At 50.1% G+C, this 27146-nt stretch overlaps 13 protein-coding genes across 13 annotated transcripts; 7 read left to right on the forward strand and 6 right to left on the reverse strand.

The window, feature by feature from the left end:
* Positions 1-214: 214 nt before the first annotated feature.
* Positions 215-1909, reverse strand: CTAM01_14753 (TAM domain methyltransferase; the record flags this gene model as incomplete). The annotated part of the gene is made up of 10 exons (XM_060530752.1): positions 215-278; positions 329-748; positions 846-983; positions 1036-1073; positions 1136-1173; positions 1241-1370; positions 1429-1451; positions 1521-1606; positions 1691-1725; positions 1784-1909. The coding sequence occupies 10 exons, from the start codon at positions 1907-1909 to the stop codon at positions 215-217; spliced, it is 1098 nt and encodes a 365-aa protein (XP_060374676.1).
* A 2989-nt stretch (positions 1910-4898) lies between these two features.
* On the forward strand, positions 4899-5391 carry CTAM01_14754 (uncharacterized protein; the record flags this gene model as incomplete). The annotated part of the gene is made up of 3 exons (XM_060530753.1): positions 4899-5069; positions 5134-5160; positions 5233-5391. 3 exons carry the CDS (start codon positions 4899-4901, stop codon positions 5389-5391), a joined length of 357 nt encoding a protein of 118 aa, XP_060374677.1.
* A 928-nt stretch (positions 5392-6319) lies between these two features.
* CTAM01_14755 (uncharacterized protein) lies at positions 6320-6757 on the forward strand (the record flags this gene model as incomplete). The annotated part of the gene is made up of 2 exons (XM_060530754.1): positions 6320-6324; positions 6406-6757. 2 exons carry the CDS (start codon positions 6320-6322, stop codon positions 6755-6757), a joined length of 357 nt encoding a protein of 118 aa, XP_060374678.1.
* Positions 6758-7864: 1107 nt separating this feature from the next.
* CTAM01_14756 (uncharacterized protein) lies at positions 7865-8159 on the forward strand (the record flags this gene model as incomplete). Its single annotated transcript, XM_060530755.1, has 2 exons — positions 7865-8063; positions 8131-8159. The coding sequence occupies 2 exons, from the start codon at positions 7865-7867 to the stop codon at positions 8157-8159; spliced, it is 228 nt and encodes a 75-aa protein (XP_060374679.1).
* A 420-nt stretch (positions 8160-8579) lies between these two features.
* Positions 8580-10031, reverse strand: CTAM01_14757 (uncharacterized protein; the record flags this gene model as incomplete). The annotated part of the gene is made up of 1 exon (XM_060530756.1): positions 8580-10031. The coding sequence occupies one exon, from the start codon at positions 10029-10031 to the stop codon at positions 8580-8582; it is 1452 nt and encodes a 483-aa protein (XP_060374680.1).
* Positions 10032-11907: 1876 nt separating this feature from the next.
* Positions 11908-13387, reverse strand: CTAM01_14758 (uncharacterized protein; the record flags this gene model as incomplete). The annotated part of the gene is made up of 4 exons (XM_060530757.1): positions 11908-11942; positions 12001-12156; positions 12257-12604; positions 12667-13387. The coding sequence occupies 4 exons, from the start codon at positions 13385-13387 to the stop codon at positions 11908-11910; spliced, it is 1260 nt and encodes a 419-aa protein (XP_060374681.1).
* Positions 13388-14298: 911 nt separating this feature from the next.
* Positions 14299-15478, forward strand: CTAM01_14759 (monooxygenase; the record flags this gene model as incomplete). The annotated part of the gene is made up of 3 exons (XM_060530758.1): positions 14299-14599; positions 14657-15198; positions 15275-15478. The coding sequence occupies 3 exons, from the start codon at positions 14299-14301 to the stop codon at positions 15476-15478; spliced, it is 1047 nt and encodes a 348-aa protein (XP_060374682.1).
* Positions 15479-15747: 269 nt separating this feature from the next.
* CTAM01_14760 (uncharacterized protein) lies at positions 15748-16602 on the reverse strand (the record flags this gene model as incomplete). Its single annotated transcript, XM_060530759.1, has 3 exons — positions 15748-16235; positions 16297-16444; positions 16531-16602. 3 exons carry the CDS (start codon positions 16600-16602, stop codon positions 15748-15750), a joined length of 708 nt encoding a protein of 235 aa, XP_060374683.1.
* Positions 16603-17634: 1032 nt separating this feature from the next.
* CTAM01_14761 (uncharacterized protein) lies at positions 17635-18498 on the forward strand (the record flags this gene model as incomplete). Its single annotated transcript, XM_060530760.1, has 1 exon — positions 17635-18498. One exon carries the CDS (start codon positions 17635-17637, stop codon positions 18496-18498), a length of 864 nt encoding a protein of 287 aa, XP_060374684.1.
* A 1036-nt stretch (positions 18499-19534) lies between these two features.
* Positions 19535-20225, reverse strand: CTAM01_14762 (uncharacterized protein; the record flags this gene model as incomplete). The annotated part of the gene is made up of 3 exons (XM_060530761.1): positions 19535-19642; positions 19705-19988; positions 20054-20225. 3 exons carry the CDS (start codon positions 20223-20225, stop codon positions 19535-19537), a joined length of 564 nt encoding a protein of 187 aa, XP_060374685.1.
* Positions 20226-20696: 471 nt separating this feature from the next.
* CTAM01_14763 (uncharacterized protein) lies at positions 20697-21668 on the forward strand (the record flags this gene model as incomplete). Its single annotated transcript, XM_060530762.1, has 2 exons — positions 20697-21167; positions 21240-21668. 2 exons carry the CDS (start codon positions 20697-20699, stop codon positions 21666-21668), a joined length of 900 nt encoding a protein of 299 aa, XP_060374686.1.
* A 318-nt stretch (positions 21669-21986) lies between these two features.
* CTAM01_14764 (uncharacterized protein) lies at positions 21987-22936 on the forward strand (the record flags this gene model as incomplete). Its single annotated transcript, XM_060530763.1, has 2 exons — positions 21987-22227; positions 22299-22936. 2 exons carry the CDS (start codon positions 21987-21989, stop codon positions 22934-22936), a joined length of 879 nt encoding a protein of 292 aa, XP_060374687.1.
* A 2480-nt stretch (positions 22937-25416) lies between these two features.
* CTAM01_14765 (uncharacterized protein) lies at positions 25417-26244 on the reverse strand (the record flags this gene model as incomplete). The annotated part of the gene is made up of 1 exon (XM_060530764.1): positions 25417-26244. The coding sequence occupies one exon, from the start codon at positions 26242-26244 to the stop codon at positions 25417-25419; it is 828 nt and encodes a 275-aa protein (XP_060374688.1).
* Between the last annotated feature and the right edge of the window lie 902 nt (positions 26245-27146).

Below are 27146 nucleotides of genomic sequence, written 5' to 3' on the forward strand. Positions count from 1 at the left end.
GGTTGCGAGCAACCTGAATTCTTTGATTGTCGTTTGAATGACGCAGTATTTCTTTTACCGGGCTCGCATATGGATTCTCAGCTTTTATACTTGTCTTCTAATTACTATCAGACGAGAATTCACTACCTTTAACCTATTGATTATATCGGTTGCAGTTCACCTCACTCCATCTACCTTTTCTGCGTGTCTCATGCCGACAATACCATGCTTCAGCTTAGTCCTCCGCAGCTGCTTCCTCTTCCTCTTCCTCTTCAATCTTCTGTCCGTAAACGACGTGGCTTATATTCCGTCAGTAAGGTAGTTAATTCTCTCGGCAAATCCAGCTTACTAGTTAAGGTATGCGTGGAAAGCACCACTCTTCTTTTCTTGGCGAACCTGGGCTAACAGCGCCATCACCTCTTCCCTAGTCCATCCAAGCACCCCAATGAACAGCTTCAAGGTGAATGCATCGAGGCCCTCAAGAGTTTGAGCAAGATTGCACATTCCAAGATCTTTGTTGTGCGCGTCCTTGGCCCATGGGCCCAGAGGAATCTTGAAGTGCTGGTGAACCACATTCTTGAAGGGAGCTTCACGAACCCAACCCTCGAGTTTGGGGCCAGGGGAGTCTTCGCGCCCCAGCATTTTGCAAGCCTCGATGAAAAGACGGTCCCACTTCATGATTGCATGCTTCTCGGTCAGTGTTCCGTCATCGCACGCGTAGAGAACGCTCATGTCTTGGAATTCAGCCCAGCCGTTTGGCGCGAGGTTTCTAGCACACGACCACGTCAGTTCAACTTCGCTATGGAACGGGACGCGATCCACTCTGTGGCTAAGTAGTCCCTGACAATCGGAGGTCTCAAACCCACTCATATACTCTATGGACCAGCTTCGGCCAATCTGCGATTGAAGCAGCCATGTATCGCGTGAAAATAAAGTCGTATTTCTCGTTGACAACCCAAGCGCTTTCGACATCATCAATCTCGAATCTGACGTTCGGCGGCACCCTGGTTCTAAATTAGCTATTAACAGCCTATGTCTGGTGTCCAAAATCCTTACCAAGCTGGTTGTATCGGGCTCAGATCGTTCCCAAAGATCTAACATAGTCTCTAAGTCAGCTTTTTCTGGCCTTGGCGGTTGACGGCTCATGTAAATGTACCTCGGCGTTTGGAAACAAGTCGGCAATCTCGATGGCCCCTAATAGACAACAGCCATGGTTAAAATTGAGAATGCAAGATTGAGCCTTTCTCAATAAGCAACCTACAGATTCCGGTACCGGTTCCTATATCGAGGATGCGGTGCGTCACCTCAGCCTTGATGGGGGCGAGGAAGAACTTGTTGCCGATGGTCTTGACAATCATGGTATGCGTCAAGTCTAGACGATCCATCTCTCTCTGACATGCAATCAATGTTAGAAAGGCCGTATAGTGGTATGATTTGCGGCATTCGTACCTCATCGTTTGGAAAGTTGTATGCTGTTTATGTCGGGATGTTATGTGAGTTGTGCTGGACCGGCTACATTTGATCCTCGATTTCTCACTTACATCCTGCCCGGAAAGCATGATATGTTCGACCATACTCTTCCGGGTAGTCTACAACACTTGATGTCAAAGAGGCTGTGTATGAAGAGCTAGGAGAAATTGAGTCCTTCGTCAGCTAATCACTCTTATTGGACGGCAATTCGGGAGCGGGGTAGGGAATCTGGCATCTTTACATTCGGTCGTCGATAGTTGATGCATCATCGGTGGTCTTTCAATAGTAAGCTCGAACGTCTCGTTGTTCTCGGACACTTTTGCAGGCAACTGACGCTAGAGTTATCATCTACTTCCAAGGGTGCTGCCGCGATTGAAACTCCGCCTTGTGCCGGTGACACAGCGGGGTCTGAGACTGGCTCAGCTGGACTGCTTGCTGTGTGCGATGCCGTTTCAGCCATGTCGGAAGTAATAGTCTGGGCCAGTCTATTAAGTGAGGATGTTGGGGGTTGTCTTTTCGCCTGCTGAATGGGCATACTCAAGCCGCTGAACGGGGGATCGAGCGGCTTTATATTCCTCAAATGATTGTTTGTGCTGTTCAGAATGAACCCCGCAGCTTGGCAGCGCAAACAGTTGTTGGTTGTTCTGTTGAACGCTTGTTGAAGCAACGTAAGTGGCTGATTCTCTTCTATACCAGGATCGAGGTGGGTTTTCGGGTGCTTGCACCAACCGTGGCCCGTACGATAACAATCACTGGCAATGCGGGATCAGAAAATAGGGGCTAATGCTGATTGGGGGGCAGATGTAAGGGTCATCAGCACTGCTTTGCAAGGGCTATCGACTCTGTGGCTTTGGTCACAAATGACGAGATCTTGACTCGAAATGTTACTGGAGAGAAGGATGTAAACTGGTCCACACATCTTGTAGAGAACGAGCCCCTCAAAGTTGAAAAGATCCATTGAGGTCACAGTTCTGTTGCTGAAAGCGCTGAAAACCAGCACGGTTTGCGGAACAAAGTCATTCTCGTTGGCCTTCATGTCTCTGGATCAATGCATCAGTACTTAGTCTGGGATCAGCAGATATTTTGACATGAGCCTTGCTTAGAATTCTAGCTGCGTTCAACGCGACCTTTCCGATCGATGAGTAGGAAGAACCAAGACGTACAGTGTAATCGCTCAATGTGTATATGTGCAGGAAAGCCTGAGCCGGCATGCATTTCCTGGTCTGTAGATTCTTGATTAGCTGGTAGGATTATGGAGGTCGAGTGTCATTGAGCCACCCATGTACCACCAGTTCCCGACCCATCCTTACACATCAACTTTCCAAGACCTTACTTCTCCGTACCGTAAGTTGTGGGGTTCTCGGTCAGTTTCTTTTCATTGGTTGATTATGTACTTGACTTTTCTGGATCGTCAAAGGTTCCATTTGGTACCTACTCAACATATAATATCTCCGAAAAAGTCTTCGGACCAACGGAGGCTTTGACGCTCAGTCTTTTACTTCTTTTTTTCGAGACGTGTTTTGTGACTGTTTTGTACCAGAACCGCTTCTTTTCTTAATTTGATTGCTGGTTCAATTTTTCTGCTGTCCAGTCGTCTAGCTTAGCCCTGCACGATGGCTCCCCAGGATGTTCGTCTGTGTCGTGGGCCACGAGGAGGCCTAGAGTGTTAAGGGTAGCTCTTAGAAAATGTCTGTTCGCTTGACACTGCCTTTTTGGTAAGACGTGGATAGGTATTCTGCCAGCTTTCGATCACATCATCGTCGCTTACGTGAGACTTTGGTGCCGGCTTGTCGGCGCCATACTTCCGTAACGCTCCTATACATTGGGCATTCATGTCGTAACAAAACATCAACAGAGGCAACGGGTGAGTAATTTGGTCTTACGCAAAACAAGATGGCAAATAATAAGAAAGACTCAATTCTGATGGCCACATAAAAAGCTAGACCTCTAGCCAGTTTCAGATGCAGATCAAGAGAGGTTGGAGCACCAGTCTTCTCAGAACTTGTCCTACTTCTCCCCAACTTACCAAACATCTGAAAGATGATCTCGGATAATTGTAAGCCTCATTTCTCCTATGTCCGAGGCGAGGGAAACACCATACCCTTCGGTAAATCTGTGTCCGTTGAGAACTTCAGCCCTGTCAAATTCATCACGCCAACTCACAATCGAAGTTTCAAGTCACAGCTTGAGAAGTGGATATGGTGGTCAAAATAGGTTAGGCACATGGTCCAAGTTGTGTGCGGGAACCATTTCCATTCACGGGCAGTTTTTGCAGAATTGAGAGTCTAGTTTGATTTACTCCATCGTCTTGAAAGCTTAACTTATGGCGATGCTGGGCCCGGGCATGCCAAGACCGCGCATCAATACGACGTGATTTCGTAAGGACGATCTGGAACATGCTTCTCGGGGCTAACAAGTGGCTAGTCTTTTTACTCAGCCTGTCTTCAAGGTCTCATGCGCCGTAAACCCGTTTCTCCCATGTCGATCGCTCCATGCCACTGTTTCCACAACAAAAATCTGCCGACCCCCTTGCAATAGTCATTTATGAGAACGATGAAGTTTGTCGACACATGACTATTTCCAAATCTTCGGCAGAAATTGACATGGGTACCGTAACGTTTGGCATGTAGAACACCAGGTGTAATGTAACCGCGTGGGAAAACAATTTACTGATATCACACGTGCAGTGATACTCCCCGCCTTACCCAAAAATAATCCGTAGTCAGGGAATATTGACAGACTTGAATTAGAAGTTGATTAATCTCCGTGTATGTGGGGCTGCATGTGGCAATGCTGAGCCCAAGACAAGCACTCATAAGGCTTCGGATCACAGCTAAGGCAAGGTGAATGGACATAACATCGATACTTGCGAATACCTCAACACGCTGCCTAAATATGCTTTCCAGACCATATTTCAGGCCAATCAGGTCTAGACTATCGGTGTAGCAGGCTAAAAGTGAGTACTTCGAGCTGCGAGGTTCACCGCTTCCAAACTCAAGTCTTGACGTCAACCCAACTCTTAATAGACATCTGGAGACAGCAGACTATCAAAGTCTCGAGATCATCCGGCCAGACTAGTAAACTAAAATAAAGAATTATCTCGTGTTCTGAAGACTTTGCTATCTCAGAACATGGGTAATTATGATGAGACCAGGTCTGGAGGTTGTCGACAGTCTCGTGACCGGCGTGTTTGGGAAGTTCCGGCTGAGATTATTGACGCGGGACGAGTCAAGTCTACTTGCTACCAATTATTCTGAGTTTTTCGTATGGGGAGGAAACTACATTGCAATTTTCGTGTAATATGACTGCCATTGAAGAACATAAAGAGGCAAGTGTCCGGCGTTCTTTTGCTATCACTTCATCACCACCCTCATCGTCATCATCGCTTCTTCATCATCAACCATCTATCACTTCGACAATATTTCATCATCCTGATCCAAATCGCCAAGATGAAGTTCTCTGCCTCAACCGTTCTCTTCGCCGCTCTCGGCGCCTTCTTCGCCCCTGGCGTCGCCGCGGACCCTCATTACGAGTGCTCCTGCAGCACCTGGAACGGCCGAGGCTGGACCTACGACTGGCAGCTCACCTTCAACGCCTGCAAGAACAATTACGAGGGCGAGGTCTGTATATACTCGGAAACCGAAGTTCCAAGGCGGAGGCAATTATTGACTAACACAATCACAGGCCAATTACAACCACGGTCAGGGCAGGGTAAGTCTTTTCACTCCTGCCACAACACCTGTGACAATAGTCAGGTCTAATGCTAACATTTCGCGACTAAAGTGCAAGTGGTTCTCCCACAAGCGCGTTGATGGCGATGACTGGAACCGTGTCTGCGAGGCGCAGGCTCGTGATGGATACTACCCCGTGGCCAACGATGTCATCGACTCTACCCAGCCTAAGATTACTGGCAAGTCTGGCCACGGCTTCTGCAAGCGATAGAGTTTTTCAAGAGACTTTTGGAACTCTGTAAGCGCCCAAATTGATAGGGGAATGGAGGACTTTGTTCAGACATAGAATATTTGATTGCCTTGAAACCGAATCACCGCTGCTGTTCGTACCTAAGTACCTAAATTATACTGATTCATAATCACCATACCTTACACATAAAACCAATACTCATCATTTGCGCGCGAAGTTTCAAAATTGTCTGGCTAGTCTTGAAAGGAGGATTTGAGGATATTGACAGACAAACATTGTCGTTATTTGATATTGAATCCTGAAAGTTCTTTCAGTCGATCCATGTTAGTATCCCACCGTCGTGCTCAGCAACGGCGGAGCATTCTCAATAATCATGAGTCAACCTTGCAACTAATCATTTGACCAAGGGGAACTTGGCACGCGACTCAAGAGAAAAGTCGGCATTTCATTACGCGTAAATTTAACTTACTTCTTTCGAAGCAGAATCTCGTCAGAAAGGTAAGCTAAATGAAATTACTATCAAGTCTGAATCATTATGGCCCAATACTGATCAAGGCAAGCCTCGCTCGTCCACTGGTGCACTGCGAAAGTCTCCGGTCCAGTCACCTCGGACTTGTTGGCTTGACAGATTGATCGACACGGAGGTTACTAGGCCACAACTTTCAAACTACCAAATTCCGACACCGGGCGGATTGACTTTCCTCTATCGAAAGCTTGTGTTATTGATATTCCTTTTCTCTCGAGTTCATTCGAATGAGAAGCTGTACAGGCTCGTAATTATTACAGCGTCTAGCAGATCCATCAGCTTCCTTGAACTTGCAAGTGCATTACCCTCTCTGATCAAACGGTATAAGTCTCTGGAACTCCCGGCCTTGAAGACTTTGGACACCACGGCCTACCTATATCGCTTCCACTTCGACCTTCATATTCCTTCATTCAGATTACGACCATGAAGTTCCTCGCAGCATTGAGTCTTGCCCAAGTATGTCAATTCGATGTGCTCTGTCTTGAATTCCGTGTCTAACATCTTGATAGTGTCGTCAGATCCAACGACGAAGTCGCTTCCCCACTGGCCCTCGAGAAGCGCATTGACGGCATACCCATTCCTCATGGAGTTGCTTCTCCCAAGTCACTTCTGCTCATGGGCGTCACTGTTTCCTTCCACATGGTCGGTGGATGGGTTCGCCAGGGCAGTCGCAACGTGTGGACCTACACTTGCAAGGGCATCGTCTTGACCAACAACAATGACAGGAAGGCGGTTAGCATCTTTGCCGCTGGCATCAAGTACCTGACCAATTACATCATGTCTGAAGGCAGGGTCTGGACTGTGAATGCTCCGGAGGGAGGGTTTGCGGACACGGTGAGCATCAATATCGGAAAGGCTTAAATTCGCTGCCAATGTTGTGTACCTTACATAGTGTTCAGCAAGCTCAGTTTCATGCGGAGGAATTGACTAATCGGACGTGACTATTCATCTAAAGAGCATCTTGTGGATTGCGAACAACTCATTGCGCGAGTTGCCAGAAGTCTGCTCAGCCAAATGCTGAACCCCGTAGCCTCTCCGAAATGAAACAATTTTCCAGGCCTCTCAGCTTTGGGCATGCACACCTGGCTTGATATACGTGTTCTCAATGCATAGCCTATGAAGGACCCTATATCAGGGCTTCAGGAAGTCAGTGAACTTTGCTACAGGTACTTCAGTCATAAAGAGAGTCCAAAATTCTCGAGCCCCAAGCACTTAGACGAATGCTGATCATATCAATGTCGCTTCTTTCTCTCGCTCCATTGGCTAATCATCAGTCGCAAAGGAGATTATATTAATTCGTCACGGGTCTCTCGGACGGAAACCCTGGTCACGATGAGGCCTTCCTCATCGTGCGGCGTATTGTCTTGCACCAAAAACTGACTCGAACCCGTTACAGAATCCGAACTTCCCTGTCAACTCAGGTTTAAAGTTCAGTCTAACCAGCCTCCTGGGCCCTCAGACTCCAGCTTGGCCACTCGATTCTAGCAGAAGCGAAGGAGTTCCCACTATGAAATGATTCGTGTGCCCACGGCGCTCGTTAACTCCCCGCGTATAATGGAACAACTGCTATGCACATGATACGTCAAGCAGCACTTGGCGCGCCGTTCATCTTAGCTCGCAATGAGCACTGTAGATCTGTGACCGTGATACTGGGTCGTTTCTAAATGATCGGCCTGCTCCGGTTCTATTCCGGGATGAAACTCCACGTGTGTCCTGCACCCGCCCGAGTACTTGCAAGTGTCAGGGAGATTAATAATAAACGCGAATGATGCTGACTGGAAAAAAAGAGCCACACAACGTCGATGTAGATCTTTACAAAAGAGAGACATACTTTCCCTTTTCCCCGGTCAATCAAACCTTCTCAGCCAAAAAACTTTCGTTATCGCTATTTCCTTTTCAGATTCTGCCGTAATTCGGTGCTTTCCATTAAGCTTGATTTTTAACTTCGCACTATTGAATTCAATCACAATGAAGTTCGCACTCGCCGCATCTTTCTTCGCTGCTATTGTTGTCGTGCCGGTCACGGCCGGAGAGTGCGGCACGTTTGGAACCGACTTTGGAGCTTGTTTGAACTGGTGCTCTGATACCAACCCCGGTGCCGAACGATACATTATCGACGGATGTTATCGGGCTGTTTGCTCAAGCTGTAGACCTGCGAAGGAGCGATGTGAGTTGATTCTGGTTTTTTGAAGCCAAGCGTCGAGGAGAAGTTTACTGACAGAGGACCCGCACAGCACTCGAGGCACGAGTCTTCCAGGCGTGAAGATAACAAAAAGCCATCGAGCAATAGCACCAGATCATGTCTTCCCGGCTGGTCATCCCAGCTTGAGAACCTTTCCACGAGTCCGAGTGCGACACAAACCACTTCTCAGTTCGCTTTCGCTCTCCCGCAACTTTTATATCTATCGAGGATTGTTCGCAATCAAAATCGTTGTCTCACGGCTCGAGGTCGTTGTTAGTTTTAGCTCAGATACCCGATAGCAAAATATCACACACTCTTGAGGTTTTCCGCGTTGGACCCAGTGCTGCCATCAATAATACTCAATCTTCGTGATCTAGGGTACGTACATGTAGACTCTTCCAACTGAATCCGCCGTTGCATGGGTATCATGTGTTTCATATCCCCCGATTCTCAACCATAAACTCCTCTTAGTCTCTCCCTCTTCTGCGTCTTATCCCACGTTCAAGACTTTCCCTCAATGGCCAGTGCTTCTTCCCCACCGCCCACAACCTTCTCATATGCTGGAGCTGCCTCGCTAGGCCCATCATAAGCAGGAACCTCTTCAACAGGCGGCGGCGGTGCACTCGATGACGAAGCTACCGCAGATGCCCTCGTCCTCCCACTTGCCGTATCCTCATCTGGTGCCAGAACAAGCAACTTTTGACTTCCCTCGCATTTCCAGCTTTCGCTCGCCACCGACAGCTTCACCTCCCAGTGCAACACGTGCTCAACCTTTAAGCAATACGTCACAAAGGTAGGAACGACCGTCTGCCCAAACGAACCTGCACCGTTTCTTTGACCGAGGAGCAGTCGTCCCAGCGCGTCCACTCGCAGACCCAGGACAGCACCAAGGTCTAGCGGAACTTCCTTGGGACCCGAGGGGACAACAATGGTGCCATCTTGGGCTTGGAAGAGATGCTTCAATCGCGCCAAGCAGAGTTTCCGCGTCTTGTTTGCGTCGTGAGGATCAAGAGTTCCGGGGCAAATGATGCCCGTCGTCGTCTGCAGCTCCAGCTCCAGCTGCTCTATCGTCACCGTCTGCGGTACATCCTCAATAATATCCGACGTCCGATCCCTGGATGGTGTCAGATGAAGCAGAAACGGGATGGTCGCCTCGTTTCCCAGCTGAATCACCGTGGGATACTGCACATCGAGGGTGTAGTGGAAGGTGGGAACTTTGGATGAGCCAAAGAACTTCTGCGTCTTCTGCTTGAACGACAGCTCCGCGTCAGTCATTCCTGGTAGCAACCGCTGACTGCTCACGCACCCAGTCTTGTTCCGCCTCTCCAGCCTAAAGTCGCTGATCATTGGCGATGGCACCGGAGGCGAAAATACTCTGACAGGCATCGCCGCCTTTACGACTGTGCTTTTCCCATGCACCGCCAGCTCGGCCTCAACCCAGTACTCGACGAAACCATGCCAGCTCTTGTTGAACCCAGACCCGTCGAAATGAAATGTCCCCGGCAGCGGTTGCTCGGGTAGCCCTAGGCCAGCATGACCCCCGACGTTGGGGCGCAAAAAGCACGCCTCCTTGGCACTCTCCCCGCCACAGGCATTCACAGCCCTAGCATCCGTATGCGTCGGCAATGCGAGCGCAAAAGGCCATGATACAGGTTGGCTCCCAGCTCCGGGCGCGACGTGGACAGGTCCGCGGTGGACTACATCGCCGACGGCGTTCTCAGGCCAAAAGTTGAAACGGGAACGGTAGTAGCTCTTTTGGTTATTGCCGCGGGATACGACGAGTTTTGCCTTCGCACGACCAAAGAGGCGGACGCGGACTGTGGCGTTGGCGGCGACGATGTGCGATTTGCGAACGATGTGGCCGAGAATGACGCTGCCTCCGTGAAGGGGCGTTTCTGGGTGAAGGAGCTGTATCGAAAGATCGAGATTGTTCTTCCTTTCCGTGGGAGGCATGATTGCTTCAATCCAAACCTTTATTCGCTCAAAAATGAATCAACTGATGGGTCTAGAGAGAAAAGAACCATCGATGGCTTAAAAACCCGAGAAAACCGCTGTGTTTAAGCAGGTCGTGGATTGCGGCACAGTCCGTAAGCACTTGGGAACGAACATCGCGCCAGGCAGCGACGATGTGGTTAGCGCAGTGGCGCAGGTGGCGCTAAGCCTGGACGAAACTGTGGCTGTGTAACATTACTTGATGAGTTGTTGACAGCCCACCGGCTCCCTTCATACCTTATCTCACAAGTCTGTTCATCTCATCTCATAGACGTGTCATCTAATATTCTGGAGATTCTTTATTCTCTCTCTACGTTTCGTGTTATTGTAACCGTGCCATGTGGTTCATGATCCCAACTCCATTGCGCTGCCGTGCACTATCCACCCATTTGATACCCATACGCCCTTCCTACCTCTCTTCTCGGTATCCCACTGGTACAGACGACGCCATCTGCCGTTTGTGATAGAAAATCTGCTTCCAGCTGCCATAAAGTAGTCTGTAGCTCCGGGCTGGTGGAACAAACTGCAACGAGTTTTATTCTAGTCCCCTGGGAAAGATCAGATTCAATCAGAGGAAGACACCTACCATGCCCGATATCAGACAACCTAGATGGTCACCTCGGTCTCACTTTCTCCATCTATTGACGCCAAGTCACATGTACGAGAGTGAGACTCACCATGGAGGTTCCATAGAGTCTCGTCAGCGTGCGACGGTAGATTAGTAGATATTACAGTTGCCATTCGTGGCCGCATACACTATAAGTTCCTCTTGTAACTTACAACTTACTTGTAGACCAACGACGCAAGTAGGATATGAAGAGACAGAGTTGAATATGATTATGTAAATGGTTCTATCAAATGTGCAGCATCATTTGCAAAACGCTACGCTTGACGGCAAGAGTCTCGATAACCACCCCCTGAACTACTCCTCACTGGTCAATCTCACTACAGTCTCGGTAAGTGCTGTTTCAGCTCGCCATAGCGCTTTGTAAAGAACATGAAAATCATGTCAATCGAATACAACATGTGGGATCGATAGTCCTTTGAAGAGAGACTGCGCTTTTGCAATAGCCTTCATCACGTTTACGGTTTACCAAGTCATTACCGCAGCCTAATTCAGATGCCGAGAATGACAATTTGTGTCGGCTAGGTATGTTTTTCAATGTGATTCTGTTTCGTACACACTCGTACTGTGTGATAGAAGGCAGAAAGGGAGGCCAGATAACTTGGCTCGGGTTCGTAATGTTTCGCCGGGAATCTTCTCGTAGACATAAGGCTATGAGCCTGTGCATCTCTGTCATAACAAAAATAGAGACGTTTTGCTATGCTACGTTGGTACTAAGTCGCTCGCCTTCAGGACAAATATTTCAACGTAAACAAAAGTGATAGATGGCCTTTATGGGGAAGCCCATCGACTCAAATCTTATGACTTCAGGTCGCTAAGAAAGCCGACATTGACCTTCATGAAATCATGCAAAACCAGTAATGGAAGGCCTCGAGGGAGAATAACTGATGCCAATCGTGAAGATGTTATACCCTACACTCTACATTATGTATGCCCAAACTACTATGGCAGTAAGGGGCTGAGTTTAAACAACGAGCGATCATTCAAACTCATGGTTGACAACATGACGGAGCTTTCCAGGCGGAATTGTAAGGTTAAAATGTCATATATCCAATATCTATTTGCACTGTAGCTCACTCGAGTAGCTTTCACCGCCTTTAAAAGTCGTGTGAACCACTGCAGGCCTGCTGCCCTATGTGACAAGATGTCATAGTTCATTCTACACGACATTACATCTAGCTCCAGTCCTGTAAGCAACAGAACACCTCTGGCCTAAGCTCTTTTCGTGGCCGTCCAATATTGTGTTACTGTTTTCTTTATTAGATATCGGTTTCGTCTCCCGTAAGAAGCTGAACGGGTACTCACCATAAGTGAACTTGAGCAATGATTCTGGCTGTTGAGCGTATAGGCTGTCAATATTCTTCCGCGATGAAAGGTCCACCTCGAATCCAATCAGATCTGCCAGATGAAGCACTTCCTCGGCGGAGAGCTGAAGGGCGGTGTGGGTACCGTATTTTAGTGCTACGTAGTCACATGTCAGTGCGAATTCGCTGGTTGGATTACAAGAAAGACAGAAAGGTCAAAATCATAGAAGAGTTCTGGAGTAAGAGTGATTACTTACGTCCAAGATTGACCCAAGTGCCACCAGGCTTCAGCAGCCGGTGGATGTTGCTCAGAAAATCAATGATGTTGCTGCCAATGTCAATGAAGAACAATGAGGCAACGGCGTCGAATTGGCCGTCCTCTGGGAACATCTCCAAGAAGTCGCCCTCAACGAACTTGACAGCCTTGTTCGGCATGTGATCCGGCACCGTCAGGGCTGTGTAGCGCGAGGTGGGGTTGGACTGATGGGTCCATTTGGTCACAAAGGGATGAATAGTATGTTGATGCAGTGAGGTTGTATGGTTTGTAAGAAGGTGGTGAGCCAGTATTGAGCTGAAGTCCAGATCATTGGCCGTAACATCATAACCTGCATCCATGTGTCAAAACTTGAATTCACGCCCACAAGTCAACTGCGGAAAGGATACGCACCCAGATCAGCAATGTCGCTTGCTAGCCTGCCCATACCGCATCCAGGTACAAGAACCTTCTTGCCCTTGGCATTCTTGCCAAAGTGTTTCTCCAGGCCAGCAATGACGGGCGGGAAAGTAGCTTCCCTCTCCTTGGCGCCAAACGTGCTCCAGTCTCGCGAAAGATGTCCAAAGGTCAGGTCCACAAGACCAAACTCGGCATCATCTTCGTCTGTCAACGGTCCTGGACCGGTTTGGTAATGCTTTCTTGAAATCTGCGCAATCTGCTTCGAGAGACGAGCGTTTACATTAATCCCTTCCGTAGCCTTCTCAAAGTGCGCAGGATACCCTAGCTTGTCGCTCATCAGCTTCTGGGAGGGCGTCTGGCGGTCGTACCGCGCATACTTCCGCTGCAACACTCCCTGGGCGAGAGACGCATACTGCTCGAAGGAGTTGATGGCGTGTGCCAAATCCTCGGGAAGCTTCTTTCCTCCTTCAGTTGCGCGTACAACCTTGGCAGGCCTCGTGGAAGTCCCGACGGGTGCTTTGGAAATGGATGGTTGAGGGGTGTCTAGAGGGGCGTTGAGCGCAACGTGAAGGGCTTCAGCGCGTAAGGAGAGCTTAGAAAAGAAAATGGCGACATCAGACAATGAGCCAGACCCGCGAAGGGCGAGGTAGAAGGGAAAGATGATGCAAAGGAAGAGAGCAAGGGAGCGGGAAGGGAAAATTGACGAGTACATCATTGTGATTGCGGCTAGGTATGAATTTGCGCCAGAAGATGTTGTTCTTGTTGCCAAATGCAGCTCTGATAAAAGCAGAATGAGCTTGAGAAGTGGATGAACGGCGTGATAAGTGGGAAAGTCCTTTCCCTTGAACCTCCTCGGCAGCTGCGATTCTCCCTCAGGGCCAGATACTTTGCATCCAGTCTCGAATATCAGAAGTAGCCGCAGGTATCAGAGCGCAACGGCTGCGCCCGCCGTCCGGCCCCAAGCGATGGGGTCTATCGTCTGAGCATTGTCTGAATCGAAAAGTGTGGATTACCACGATTCACGGTCCCTCGGATGGTAACTGGGATCATCTCTGTTCAGGTTTAGAGTTCTGCAAGGGGGGCTTGTGTCCCACTCTGTAGTGACTTGAAGTAAACCTTCGGCTAGTGAGACAAGAAGCATCCCTCCCTCCAGTACAATCAGCCTTACCGCGAGCTGCTGGCGAGTCAAAGACCATGGAAAGTTGCCAGGTATGGAAACTATCTCGGATGACAGGCCACGTCAGACTCTCTGCCGAGCCGAATTTCTGGCATCGTAGCCAACACAACTTGTATTGGAACGAAGAGACGTTTACGATTGAAATAATGACGCTCCGTGATGATACTAGTGAATTCAACGTGATAATAGTTGAACTCGTGGACTATTTTGTCCTGCCACAGCGTAAGCATTTGTACTACCAATTGAGGTAAAACTTGGTGTCGGCCAGCGGAATGGCAATATAAGTCTATAGGATACTCTCTCATTGGCCGAAACAGCGCTTAAGTGGAACATAATCCAAACGACACAGTCAAACTGCTTATTTAACCCTGTAACTGCCATCCATTCTGTGTGACTGCGTCTATCGTGCCGTTTCTCTAAGAATCTAAACCCACATTCTTGTTAGAGCCATGGGCCGAACAATTCTGTTTCTCTTTGCACTTGCCATTTTCTCAGTTCTCCTCAGCCACGGACAGGCAACAAAGTGCGGCAAGCTCTTCGAACGCAAAGAATGGCGAACATTGACCCAGGACGAAAAATCTGGCTGGGTGGGAGCTGTGAAATGCCTCGGAAGCATACGGCACCAACGATTGTCATTCACGCCGGAACAAATACTTCTCGAGGGAATGAGAAGTCTATACGATGACTTCTCGTACTCACACGCAGCAGTAGAGCACAGCGCACATAGGAATGTCTACTTTTTGCCGTGGCGTATGTTCCTTCCCCTCTCAACCTTTGTTCAACACTTCTATATTGACACCTGCGCAGACCGCTGGTTCCTCTATCTGTTCGACGCGTCTCTCCGCCAAAACTGCGGGTACGGCGGTCCAACGCCATACTGGGACTGGTCGCGCGATCACGCGGACCTGGTCGGCTCTTCCGTGTTTGAAGATTCACCCGAGTTTGGACTAGGCGGGACTGGAGACTGTAGTTCTTCCCCCGAGGCTGATTGCAAGGTCACTACAGGCGCTTTTGCCCAGTTGGAGCTTGCCTGGCCGATCCCTCACCCACTGCGTAGGAACTTGACGCTCATCACTGGGTGGTTCGATCATGAGAAGCCCCAGAACTCCACACTGGGCCCAGACTCTGTGCGGAACTCGACTGAACATCACACGGGCGACTTTTACAGTTTCCAGCACTCAATGGAGCAGATGCATAATCATGTCCATAACTTCGTTGGCGGTGACTTGGCGGGGGACTGCCCAAAGAAACTACCAGCGGAAGGTTGCAAGGACCTAGCCGTCGCCTTCACGCCTAACGACCCTCTATTTTGGTTGCATCATGCGCAGCTTGACCGTTTATGGAGCAAGGTGTGCACCCCTTCCAAACCTTGCTTGATTCAACTGTCATATCAAATATACTAACGTGGGTTGATGACTTTCACAGTGGCAACGCCGACACCCCGCCAATTTTGCCGCTTTTTCCGGCATACCCTTTCACTCGTTCAATATGAGCGACCCGCAATATGATGTTAAAGCTAGCGCAGATTACAAAATGCCATTTGATGTACAGAGTGTGCCCGTGACGCCAAGGCAGGTTTTTGACACGGAGGCTGGGCCACTATGCTATCAGTATGTAGATGATGAGTGACAGTCTTCGGGCTAGAATGATAAACAACGCATCTTGGCATCCTGGGGATCTTAGTCCGCATCAGTGACACCCTGGTCCCATTTCCTTGCCTCCCCGTCAGAGTTCAGCTCTGCTTAAGTCTGTGCGCGCCCATTTACACGAAGCGATCACTCGAAGCGCATGCAGGGAATAAAACAGAAGATGCAGACCAGACGAGTCACTGAAGCGAAGATGTAAAAGGTTGAGAATTTCTATTGCTATGATTGGATTTCTCATTTCAAACAAAATATCTATAGGCTAGACTCATTGATCCTCTCAAACATCTCAGGCGTCCATTTCGAATGTTGCTCCGCCATCCAATCGTGCACCTGTCTCCAGTCCCGGCAAGTGTGTTTAGCTCCATCGCCTGCAGCAACTTTGTCACCATTGGGCAATTTCTTGTTTGTGCCACCAGGTTCGATCGTCGTGTCAGCAGCGCAGAGAATGCCCTGCCGCAAGTAGTGGAAGCAATGCTCCGTGTGGTCAGACCCGTCGTCTCCGTTAACGAGCACGGCACGAATGTGGCTCAAGCAGTGCATCTGATGCCACATCGACACGCCAAACGCAAAGTGCTCTTGGCCTAGAAAGACGAAACCCTTTCCAGGGGGACGGATTGCGTTCCATTCAACCGTAGAAGCAAAGCCTTCCATCCCGTAGTGCTCAGGATCATCTACGAATTCGGCCTGAATGGTGCGGACCTTGATAGGAAGCTCATGTGGTCGGTCACCTTCGAGGTAGGCTATAATGTGTTAGTCACAAAGATAAGAAAGAAACTAACAAAAAACGAGAATTCGACGTACTGTATGACTGTGAACCACGGGTCAAGACGCGGAAGGAGAAGAAGAGAGCGCCCAGGTTCAAGACGAGGCATACGCAGAGGGCTGCGAAAAGGCCGAGTGAGGGGCCTCGTAATTGAGACTTCAAAGACTTCAAAGACATGATGGCGTGCTGGCAGGGTAGTGCGTTGAGGTTGTCAAAGAAAGAACACAATCGTTTGGATCAGCAGCGCCGAGAGTGGGCGAGCAGTGTTTAACAGATCTGTGGCCGTATCCGCCCTCGCCCTCGCCCTCGCCCTCGCTTGAGTAGATGAGTCGCGATGATAACATGGGGCGGTGCAAGAGGATTCGCAACTTCGCAAGTGTCAAAAAGATCTACTGATGAGAGTCAGTTGTCCAAGGGTTGCATCGACCATGTGGAGAGCCCCAAGTATGCTGACAGGGACCGCATCACAACCTCTGGTCCCACAAAAGCTGCTCGACATACGACGACGGTAAGTTTCATCGTCTAGATGAACGTCTAGATGAACTTCGGAATGTCCGTTGCTATGTTGACGACGAAAAGCACCGCAGGACTGTTTGAGGTTCCACAAGATCTGCTCGCTGGACTTGCGATGAAAGAAAGTTTTTGCATCTAGATGAACCTCGGGAATCCGGATCCCAGTAGCGGAAGGAAGGGACCGCAGGTATGGAACAGGTTGCGTGCTCCACACGAAATGATGTGACTGCTCGATATGCGACGAAACTAAAGTTTCGATAGCCAGATGAATCATGGGCGCCCGTAGGTCAATTTATTCGGTTGCCATAGGCCTTGGGGCTTGGCCGATTGAGCTGACGGAGGCTTGGATGAGGCTTGCCCGGCGGAACGGACATCAGGACATCATGACTCCTTCCGACGGCGTATCATGCCGGCGTGCCATCTACACGCCCCCGGCTCTGCTGTTGAAGATCTCCACCAGCCTCGTATACCGAACTCGATAGCTAGTCACGATCTTTGTCTGGAACCTCACCGTGGAATCCACCTGGGAAACTTTACGAGGCGTGTTAGAGACTCGGCACGAATGTCTGAAGACCCACGACTTGAGAATTATTGCGAAGGCAACGCCGGCGCAATAACGCACATGCACGCTTCTGATCGTGGGGATTCGTAGTCGTACGGAGAGATTGTCGAACGGATATCCCTCCCATGAGCTTCATCACTTGACGCTCGAAATCCATAAATACCCAAGAGAATATCGACCATGGAAAGAAAAAACATCCACAACAACATCTTACTCCACAACAATCATCTTACCATCATTTCAACATCTTTTCAACTCACTTTTTCTTGTAAACCACCAAGTTTTCAATCAATCATTCAAAATGCAGATCACCAGTGTTATGCTCAGCCTTGCCAGTCTCGGCCTGAACGTTCTTCCTGTTCAGGCCGGGCCTATTCCTGGCGCTGAAGCTGCTCTGGCGGCGCGCCACGTCTATTCTCCCGATGTTGACGAAGCTCCTGTTGAGAAGCGCCATGTCTACTCTCCTGATGTAGATGAGGCCCCTGTCGCTAAGCGCCACGTCTACAGTGTCGACAAGGACGAGACCGTCGAGAAGCGCCACGTCTACTCGCCTGATGTAGATGAGGCCCCTGTCGCTAAGCGCCACGTCTACAGTGTCGACAAGGACGAGACCGTCGAGAAGCGCCACGTCTACTCGCCTGATGTAGACGAAGCCCCCGTTGCCAAGCGTCATGTCTACTCCGTCGATAAGGATGAGGTTGAGAAGCGCCACGTCTACTCTCCTGATGTTGACGAGACTCTAAACAAGCGTCATGTGTACTCTGTTGACAAGGATGAGGTTGAGAAGCGCCACGTCTACTCCCCCGATGTTGACGAGACCCCCGTTGCTAAGCGCCACGTCTACTCCGTCGACAAGGACGAGGTCGAGAAGCGTCACGTCTACTCTCCTGATGTCGATGAGGCCCCCGTTGCTAAGCGCCACGTCTACTCTGTTGACAAGGACGAGGTCGAGAAGCGTCACGTTTACTCTCCTGATGTCGATGAGGCCCCCGTTGCTAAGCGCCACGTCTACTCTGTTGACAAGGACGAGGTCGAGAAGCGTCACGTTTACTCTCCTGATGTCGATGAGACCCCCGTTGCTAAGCGTCACGTCTACTCCGTTGATAAGGACGAGGTCGAGAAGCGTCACGTCTACTCCGTCGACAAGGATGAGACTTCCGCCTAAGTTCAAAAGCGGTAGGAGCGAGTCAGGAAAATTCACTGCAGGAGCGGGTTTGCGGCAAAATCGTTTTGGGCGGTATGAATTCTATGGCTTGCTAGCGAGAAGGGGAGATGTAGTGGGGTGTCTCAGCACTTTTGCGAACTTCCAGTGATCAAATGCGTAGCTAGGTTTGTTTAGTTAAAGGTGTCCTTCTTAGAATCACAATAGAATTTCCTTTTCAACATCAGTGTTCTGTTTGGCAAGCGTCCCTAAATTAAGCGTATCCCCATATGAGCTCTGCAAGCCATGCAATAAACTTCGTTGCTTACCTATCATTTTAAGTCTACCCTCTTAGCGCTGGTCACACAAGCAAGTATACCAAAACTCAGAAAGAGTAAATCAAGGTGTCTGAGCGCATGGGGGTGAGTAATCGTTTCCGCACGCACGTTTGTTTTGTCCGTCAGTCGGGTCTCCGCCAGATAGCCTTACCCCTGCCCCTTGAAGACTTGATAGTCGTACAGTATTTTAAGGTTTACTATCTTCGTCTGTGGAGAGCTTGCATAGCGCGCGCCATGGAGTCTTCGCGACCAAGGCTCGATCGGTCGCTCTCCTACCGACGCTATTTACGAGTACGAGGAAACTGCTTGCTTTATCGGTGCCCTTGCTCTGATGCTGCTTTGATAGCCTTGCCAAGACATTGAACGCTGTGGTCATCTTGGGAGAACTATGTTTCTCATGGCGCATCTCGAATGTGGCCTCTTTTGTCTTTTCTTTCTTTTCTTCTTAATTCCTCATGGTAGGTAAATCTGTTCGGTTTATGCAAAAGAATCAGACGGTGAACTTTACTTCACACTATACGTTGGAGTTGTAAACAAGGATTAAATGGCAGATTTCTAATAGAGAATTGGTGCAAAAACATCCAGCTTGACACCGAGTCATGTTCCTTCCGATGTTGTGGCGTGCCTGAGCATTGATATGATGTATTCTGAGCTAAGATAGGGATGTGAAATTGCAATTTTGACTAAAGAATTTTGAGGAGTGAATGCTTCTCAAGCTCTATCTACAGGTATTCATCCGGCATCGGGATGAGCGTCTCGTTCCCAGCCGCACACATGGCCGGGTGCTCTTCGGGGAGAGCCTCTGTATCGGCCATTTTCACATCAGTGCACTATCAATTCATGTTACATCAGTCAATCTCACTTTATTAAGCTCTCAGCTGGGGTAACTCACAAAGTATTGCACCTTGCCCGTCGCCGGGTCCTTGGCCTCAAAGTACATGACCCCCATCTCGTTAAGCTTGGTCTCGAAAGGTATCGTAACATTGACGCACACCTGACCAGAGGGCTGGATGGGTAAGTCTTGCAGAATGATATGAGGGAAGTCGTCCCTCTTCTTCGGCACTCTGTTCCGAGTGTATAGAGCTGTGACAAGGTCTCCAGGATGGCCTGAGAAAGAAAGGAACGTGCGGGAGCTGCGGGCGTAGGCTTGGGGGTTGTGCACGATCTCCCCTTTGGCTGTGTGTTAGATCATGCCAATACTGGGGAGTCTGATGAATTGGAGACTGGAAGGAGAAACTTACGGCAAAACGGGTGGAACTCATCTAATTCTGGCCGAGACGGGAGGTTGGCACCACGAGACGACCATGGGTACTGGACGTGGAAACCCGCATGGGCAGGGGCGGCGGCGGATGCGAGGTTACTACCGGTGCCGAGAGCAAGCAGAAAAGTAAGGACGGTAGGAACGTTAGGCATGGTGGATGAGATTTCAAGTGCTGGATCGGCATAGGTTCCACGTTGTACGCGGCCATCTGCGGCAGAGAGAGACAGCAAGATGATATAGCTCGTGCCAAGACACCTGACAGTCTACCTCTCAACTGACTTGAGACTGTCGAAAGTCACCGACACGGTCACCCCGGAATGTCAGATAAATTACTCTCGCCGTACTGATCGAGTCAAGTTCTGGTGAAGGTTTGAAACTACAGACGCGTTGCAGTCCCACTACATCATCATCTTTACGTGCTCCTCAATGGCTAGACTGCGCCACACGGTAGTTCCGCGTGTTGAAGCTTTATTCGAACTCATCACCTGTCTCTGTCTGGCTCTCTCTGGCCTACTGTGAATCACTCCTGATCTTCTTCTTCATCCACAACTTCCAGTTCTCTCGTCCTTTTCCTCATCGTTCGTCGTCTTACTATCATTTGCCCCCTAGAACGACCTCCCACGATGTTTTCTAAATCAAAGTCGGACACTTCTCAGTACACGCCGCTCTCCCGAACAGGCGGTGGCGAGGGTTCTAGCTCTAGCACATCTCTTGAGAAGCGCTCATCTTCCGAGGATGATGACGACCACCCCCTGTTGGAAGCCTCTGAGAATCTTCCAGGTCTCCAGGCAGCCAAACACTGGCAGCTTCCCAAGCTCATCCTCTACTTTTCCTTGGCTTTAGCCTTGCTATCATGCGCCAACATCGCTCTGCTTCCTGCGACGCTGTCGAACTACGCAGCTTACCCTTATACAGACTCTGAACTCAATGCCCTTCCCTACGGTGACGCCAGACTAGGACTTGACAGAGCAGCCAAGATTCTTCGCCCTCCCAGAGAGTATCTTCGTGCCTGGCCGGACAGAGTGGTGCGAGTGAGCCGCAAGTTGAAGAATTCAGTGTGGGGAAATGGGCCGCAGGTCTATGTGACTGTCGAGGTACGCGCAATTTCCTACCATCTCATTTTCACTATCTGCGGTTCAAACAAGTAATCTGATGTGAAAAAAAAGGACTCAACTATCATGCGCTTCCCGGTTCCTACCGCTGGTATCAACGCTTGCGCAATCAACTGGCTCGCGCCTCCGGAAAATTCCACGCGCATCAAGGACCTGACTACCAAGGGAGACGTTTCCGAAATTGAAGTCTGGCAGCTTATTGCGCCCTCAGCCACTTCGAAGCCAGGCTCTTCCACAAACATGGACGAGCTCGACTACGACACCGTGTCGTACTCGGCTCTCCCTGTGCGCGGCGAGCTGCTCGGCGTGCTGGATCTCACCGTGAAACCGAATAGCACGACGGTGGAGTTTGCCTGCCCTAGCGGGGCAGAAAATCTCGTGGTAGAGTTGAAGTGCCAGCGCGTGGCGTGTCATGTCAGCTTCATGCATCTGGACACCATGCTGCCGCGATTTGGGTTTGAGTTGGTGAGGAAGAGGGAGTGAGGTGGAGGAGGGACTGACTAACGGGCTGGGGGCAGAATATGCACAGACATTTGACAATAGGATTGGCCGTGGCTGGTGGTGGGCAGCATGTTTTGTTCCTGAATCCTTGGAGGGGTAAACCTAACACAAACACTAAAGGCCAGGTCTCACCCTACATACTTAGTACAAGAGTCCACTACCCCCAACGATGGCTTCTAGAATTAAGAATCCACCAAATATTTCATTACTTTACCCTCCTTGGCCGATCACAGGACACTGATCCTTGTTGTAATTCTCGATCACCCATCTAGAACTCACTCAACTTACACGCTGAACAACATGTCCACTCAACTTGACGCTGCTTCCATTGCTCGTGTTTCCTTGCACGACCCCAAGCACTTCGATGTCCAACTCATCCAGACCGCTCACCGCCTGGCTCTCCTACAGCATTGGGATATTCCAGCAAGCTCCAAAATCTTGGAACTAGGATGCGGTCAGGGAGATTGCACAACCGCTCTCGCCACTGTCGTGGGTGAGCAAGGCACCGTGGTGGCTGTTGACCCGGCGTCGCTGGACTATGGTGAGTTCTTGCTGCCTTGTGTAACTTTTCTTAGTAGCCTCGGCAGGTAGGCCATCTAATCACTCGCGTAGGTGCCCCGTACACTCTCAAGCAAGCACAGGATCACATCTCACAAGGTCCGCTTGGCAATCGTATCAACTGGGTTCAACAAAGCCCTCAGGACTATCTCTCTTCCCTCACTTCATCCAGCGACGCCAAAGTCTTTGACGCAACAGTCCTTGCTCATTGCCTATGGTACTTTTCCTCCCCCTCTCTCATTCTAGAAACCTTCCGTGCCATCAAACAGCACAGCAAGCGTCTTCTCCTTTCCGAATGGTCCCTGGAAGCAACGAATGCTGCTGCCCGGCCTCACGTTCTGGCCGCCCTCACCCAAGCAGCGCTAGAGTGCCGCAAAGGCGAAGAGAGCATCTCCAACGTCCGTACGGTTCTCGGCCCAAAGCGCCTCACAGAACTCGCTGTCGCGGCCGGCTGGAAACTGGAGAAGGAGAGCCGCGTGCAGTGCGGCGAAGGTCTCCAGGACGGACAGTGGGAGGTTTCTGCCTGTCTTGGGTCCAGTTTTGCGCGTGAGGTAGAGGAGCGTATCAAGGATGAGCGGGAGCGCGCCGTGGTCTTTGCGTTACGTGATGCTTGCGAGGCGAGTTTGGACGGTGTGCCGGGGGGTAAGAAGGGAGTTGCTGCCATGGATGTTTGGGTCGCGAGCTTCGTCTGAGCTTTCTCCCTCTCTTTTCGTCTGATCATGTGAACCTTAGAATAGTACCCGAAAAGAATAGAGGAGTCCGTGTTACATGTAGTTTAGGGTTGCTCGAGTCAATCACCCGAAAGGCTGCGGTAAATAAAGGGAAGCTAAATCTACAGTAATACGTCCAGCGCTTCCTCAAACACATGCTTCATGCGCTCCTATGTAAAAAGCGAGACCGAGCTACGGCTAGAAAATGGATTATACCAAGTCTAACGTCCACTTCTTAGCGATCTAGGCCCGAGGAGTTCTCATCGCTATCTACAGACTATACTGGATCCATTCATTGCACATGGGTAGTGTAGTATGTCGCAATAGTGAGTACATCTGACGGAAGTTAGTGTGGGGGTCGTTCATTTTACTTTGGTCCCTGTGTACTTTGCATATCGCAATGCTGAGAAGTGATCATGATACATGCCGTGGCGGTTTCCAGTCGAATCACCGCTTGTAGTTACTTGAGCTGAGCGTGCCACGCTTCGTCAATGGCCCATGGAGACGCGCGCCATGCTTCAAGTGGGTTTTGAGTTCCGTACTGGGCCAATTATCGATAGTCTTTACAAGTTCTCGAGGTAGCAATGACCTGACTCGCGGGTAGTTTAGAGAATAGCCCGAAGTAAGTACGCAATCCAGGCGGCCGGTCAAATCTCACATGTAGTTTGGGCTGATCTCAGCGAGCCAGACAACTGGTATTGGCCTAGCTTTACCTCTTCATGACGTTGTCGTCTCGTCTGAAAGAGATAAGAACCAATTTTGTTAACGGCATCCTTGCAAGACTCCTTGTTCTAAAATTGAACTGGGATTTACGAATTAGAGAGAGCAGCAGATCAGCCTCCAGAAAGGACCCAGCCCCATGGGTGCTAGTCATTTGGTGCGGATGAAATGAAATCACCCCCAGCAAGGATCCCGCCATTTCAGGCCACAAGACTTCCTCGGGAGTCGACGGACTATTCTACGTTCTAACTCCCCGGGCAACAAGAAACCCTGAAGCGAGATGCGGGACGCTGGCCCCCGCCGCCCCGCGTTCTTATCAGGCCAAACCGAGGCTGGCCAGGAAGTCCCAATTGACCGTGGTGGATCTGTGGAACACTTGAGGTCTACGGATTCACGGAGTATTGGTACAAGGCCGGGACCCTGTCTCGGCCGAGATTGGACTGGTGAGGCTGGGGAGCCTTTCCGAGAGGTCTTTGCAGGGTCCTCTTTAGCCGCGCCCACATGTGCTCTATCCGCGCATGGAGCCTTGTGTCAGTAAGTACTAGTTAGAAGGAATGTAGTTGGTTCAAAGCCGGAACCCGGTCGTGTCTGCCCCACACTCCGGCGTAGGGTTTCGCATCCGGGCCAACGTTTGCCATGGACCCCGCCGCCAGACAACGGTGTGACCGTGCGGCCGCCATGAATCAGTTCTCAATCACATAACCGAGATATCTAGCCATATTTGATATTCTGAAGGACGAATGAGGGAAGTGATCTACAGATATCAGCTGGGGTGGTTTCTGCTAATGGCAATCGACGGGAACAAGGTTTGATGTCAGCCTTTATCTTGAGCAAGGACATCCATTGCCAGACAAATGCTGTTACGCTATTCTACACAGATTAGGGGGGTGCGGCAAGCCGTAAATCGAAAGTCAATCGATTGGTGGAGCCGATCTTTACGGCTGTCAGTGCTTCTCACTTGCTAGGATCGCCGTATCTCAAGTTGCTAGGGTCACATCCTGTTGCGGGTTAACGTCGATTTAAGCTTTCGCTCACGCCTCATTGTTTGGCAAGCTTGGCAAGGAGGCCACAGCGCTCCACAAACGCCGTCGCACCGAGTGCGGCCGTCATGAATCAGGGACTCAGACGGCCCGCACAGCCGTTGTCCGCGGCTGTCAACGGATCTCAGCTTTGCTGGGGCTTCTATTGCGGGAAAAGGGTGCTTGTTGAGGCAATGCTTACCGCTCGGCTGACGCTCCGGCGAGGATAAAGCTACTGCTTGTAGTACACAACGATCCCCTGGCTTTAATGTGACTATGGGCTAGAGCCACGCCGCACGGTTTCTACCCATGCTTTGACGATAACCTCCCCTTCCTCGGCTCTGTCCAAGGTTGTTGATGATTCAAAGGGTCGCTTGGTATTTTGAGCATGACCTACCGAGTCTGGTCAATCATTGTCTCAATTCCAATTATAGAGAGAAGTTCTTGGCTAGACCATAAGGTTCACAATGCAAGACAACTTTGCTATTGAGATTCGTATACGCGGCAAGATTACTCACGGCTAGTTATTCATGCACACTTGGGAGGGGGGGGGGGGGGTGGTCTGGACTCCAGAGATACCACTGCATTTGCGGCGAGCTCACCGGCCTGGGGAGCGAAAGGCCTGGTGCTCTGGCTTTGAACTGTCCAATAGATGCCTCCGAGCGAAAACGATTGACAATGCCGATAGCTTCCCCACCAACTTGATGCAGACAGCCTCTCGTCCTAAAGCATTCCCATGATACTCTGCCACGATTGGTCGTTACTGCTACTCCCTGCATGGGAGTTGTCCCCTCCGTGACTACCATCACCACTGCCACCTCCATTGCTGTTACTGCCGTCACCGCTACCTCCATTACCTCCGGAGATATCAAGCCCTGCGGAGCCTGTGTCTACAGGAAATCCGCTCCCACCGTCACTGAAACCCCACCCTCCATCTATCATAGACTGTTCAAAACCCGATAGACCCGTAGCATCGCATAAACAGTCGCAGTCACCTGTATCTTCATTCGCTTCAAAGTCGACTTCTGCGTAGGATCCGTCACATTGTTCCGGAACCAAGTCTTCAGGTAGCCAGTCCCCGGTTCCCATGCTAGAGGTGGCGTTCATATCGATGCCGGGGCCTCGATATGGACCATGAGGATGCGGCGTTTTAGATTCCGCCCTTCGCTTTGCGTCCTCGATGATCTCGTCTACGTGCTCTGATCGAAAGTCACGTAGCGCCGTGTAAGCCGCCACTTGCCCATCGTGATTCAGGTCAGCCCAGTCAGCCAGAGTGCAGTCGTGGTACATGTCATGCTCGTAGAGGTAACTCATGGGCTGGGCCCGGTGGATGCCTGCAAGCTTTATGCGATCGTGGATGATGAGAGGGCCATGCGGCTGGACGACAAGCCTGCCTGCTCTCTTTCTAATTTGCTGTCGTAAAGTAGTCACGCGACCCTTCTGGAATATGGTTCGGTCTGTAAAGGTGTTTTCGAAAGGCAGCCCGCGAGCTTTGAAATTCCATCGACACCTGTCACGGAAAACCTGTGATCGATGCATCGCAACTGCCATGCTGCCAAGGACCTGAAACGCTTCAAGTACTTGGTGTCTGTTTTCCTCCCAGTCATGGTCGGCCATCTGAATTTGATTGTCTTTCCCAGTGACTGGAGATGGAGCATAGAAGCGACGGTCCCTGAGAAGGTGAAGCTGCGCTACTGACCATGCATCAAACGGAAAGGCCCAAAGATGCTTAGCCAAAGAACAATCCCCACACTTCTTTTGCGGGTGATCGGCCTCCTCCTTGAGAGTGCGCGCTTCGGTACAGTCCCATGGAAAGAGGCCTTGGTGTCGAAATATCGGCGCTCGAAAGCCTCCTCAATCGGTCCAGTATTCTACCAAGCTGTCAACGATGTCCGTGTCGCTGTGGTGGGCGAATCGGCAGAATCGAAGGAGAAACTCCTCAGTGTGACCGTTCGCGGATGTCGCTTTTGAAGAGGGAACTACCCGCCTAGTGAATTCATCGTGACAACCGATCCGGCTTACAAAGCTCATTAAGTATTGAACTTGAGATGCCTGACCGTCATGTTTCTTCTCCTTGCAGTGTCGGTGATAGACCATGAAGCTGCCGAATACGTTGCGGTCTATCAGGGCATCACAGAAATTTTGGCAGTTGTTGCTTTTTATGTTCCACTCTGAGATGAAGGTCAATCTTTTGTTCAACTTCAGACTGTATTCGTTTTGGATAATCAACATGCATAGGTGCGTGAAAAGTAGATTTTGGGGACAAGGGGAGAAAGAAAGTAGAACCAACCAAGGGGCAAACTTTCGTCGAAAAGTTTGTTGACGATGGAATGAATGTAGAGCTCGACACGCTCATGTAGAAGTGTACGGAGCTTCTCGAGAATTTTCTTTCTTGCCTTGGACTTTTTCCGTTCGTGCTTCGATCCTTTCCCTACATGTAGGACGCCTATATA

This window comes from Colletotrichum tamarilloi (genome assembly GCF_030869305.1).
Source record: "Colletotrichum tamarilloi strain Tom-12 chromosome Unknown Scaffold_133.1, whole genome shotgun sequence".
NCBI lineage: Eukaryota > Fungi > Ascomycota > Sordariomycetes > Glomerellales > Glomerellaceae > Colletotrichum > Colletotrichum tamarilloi.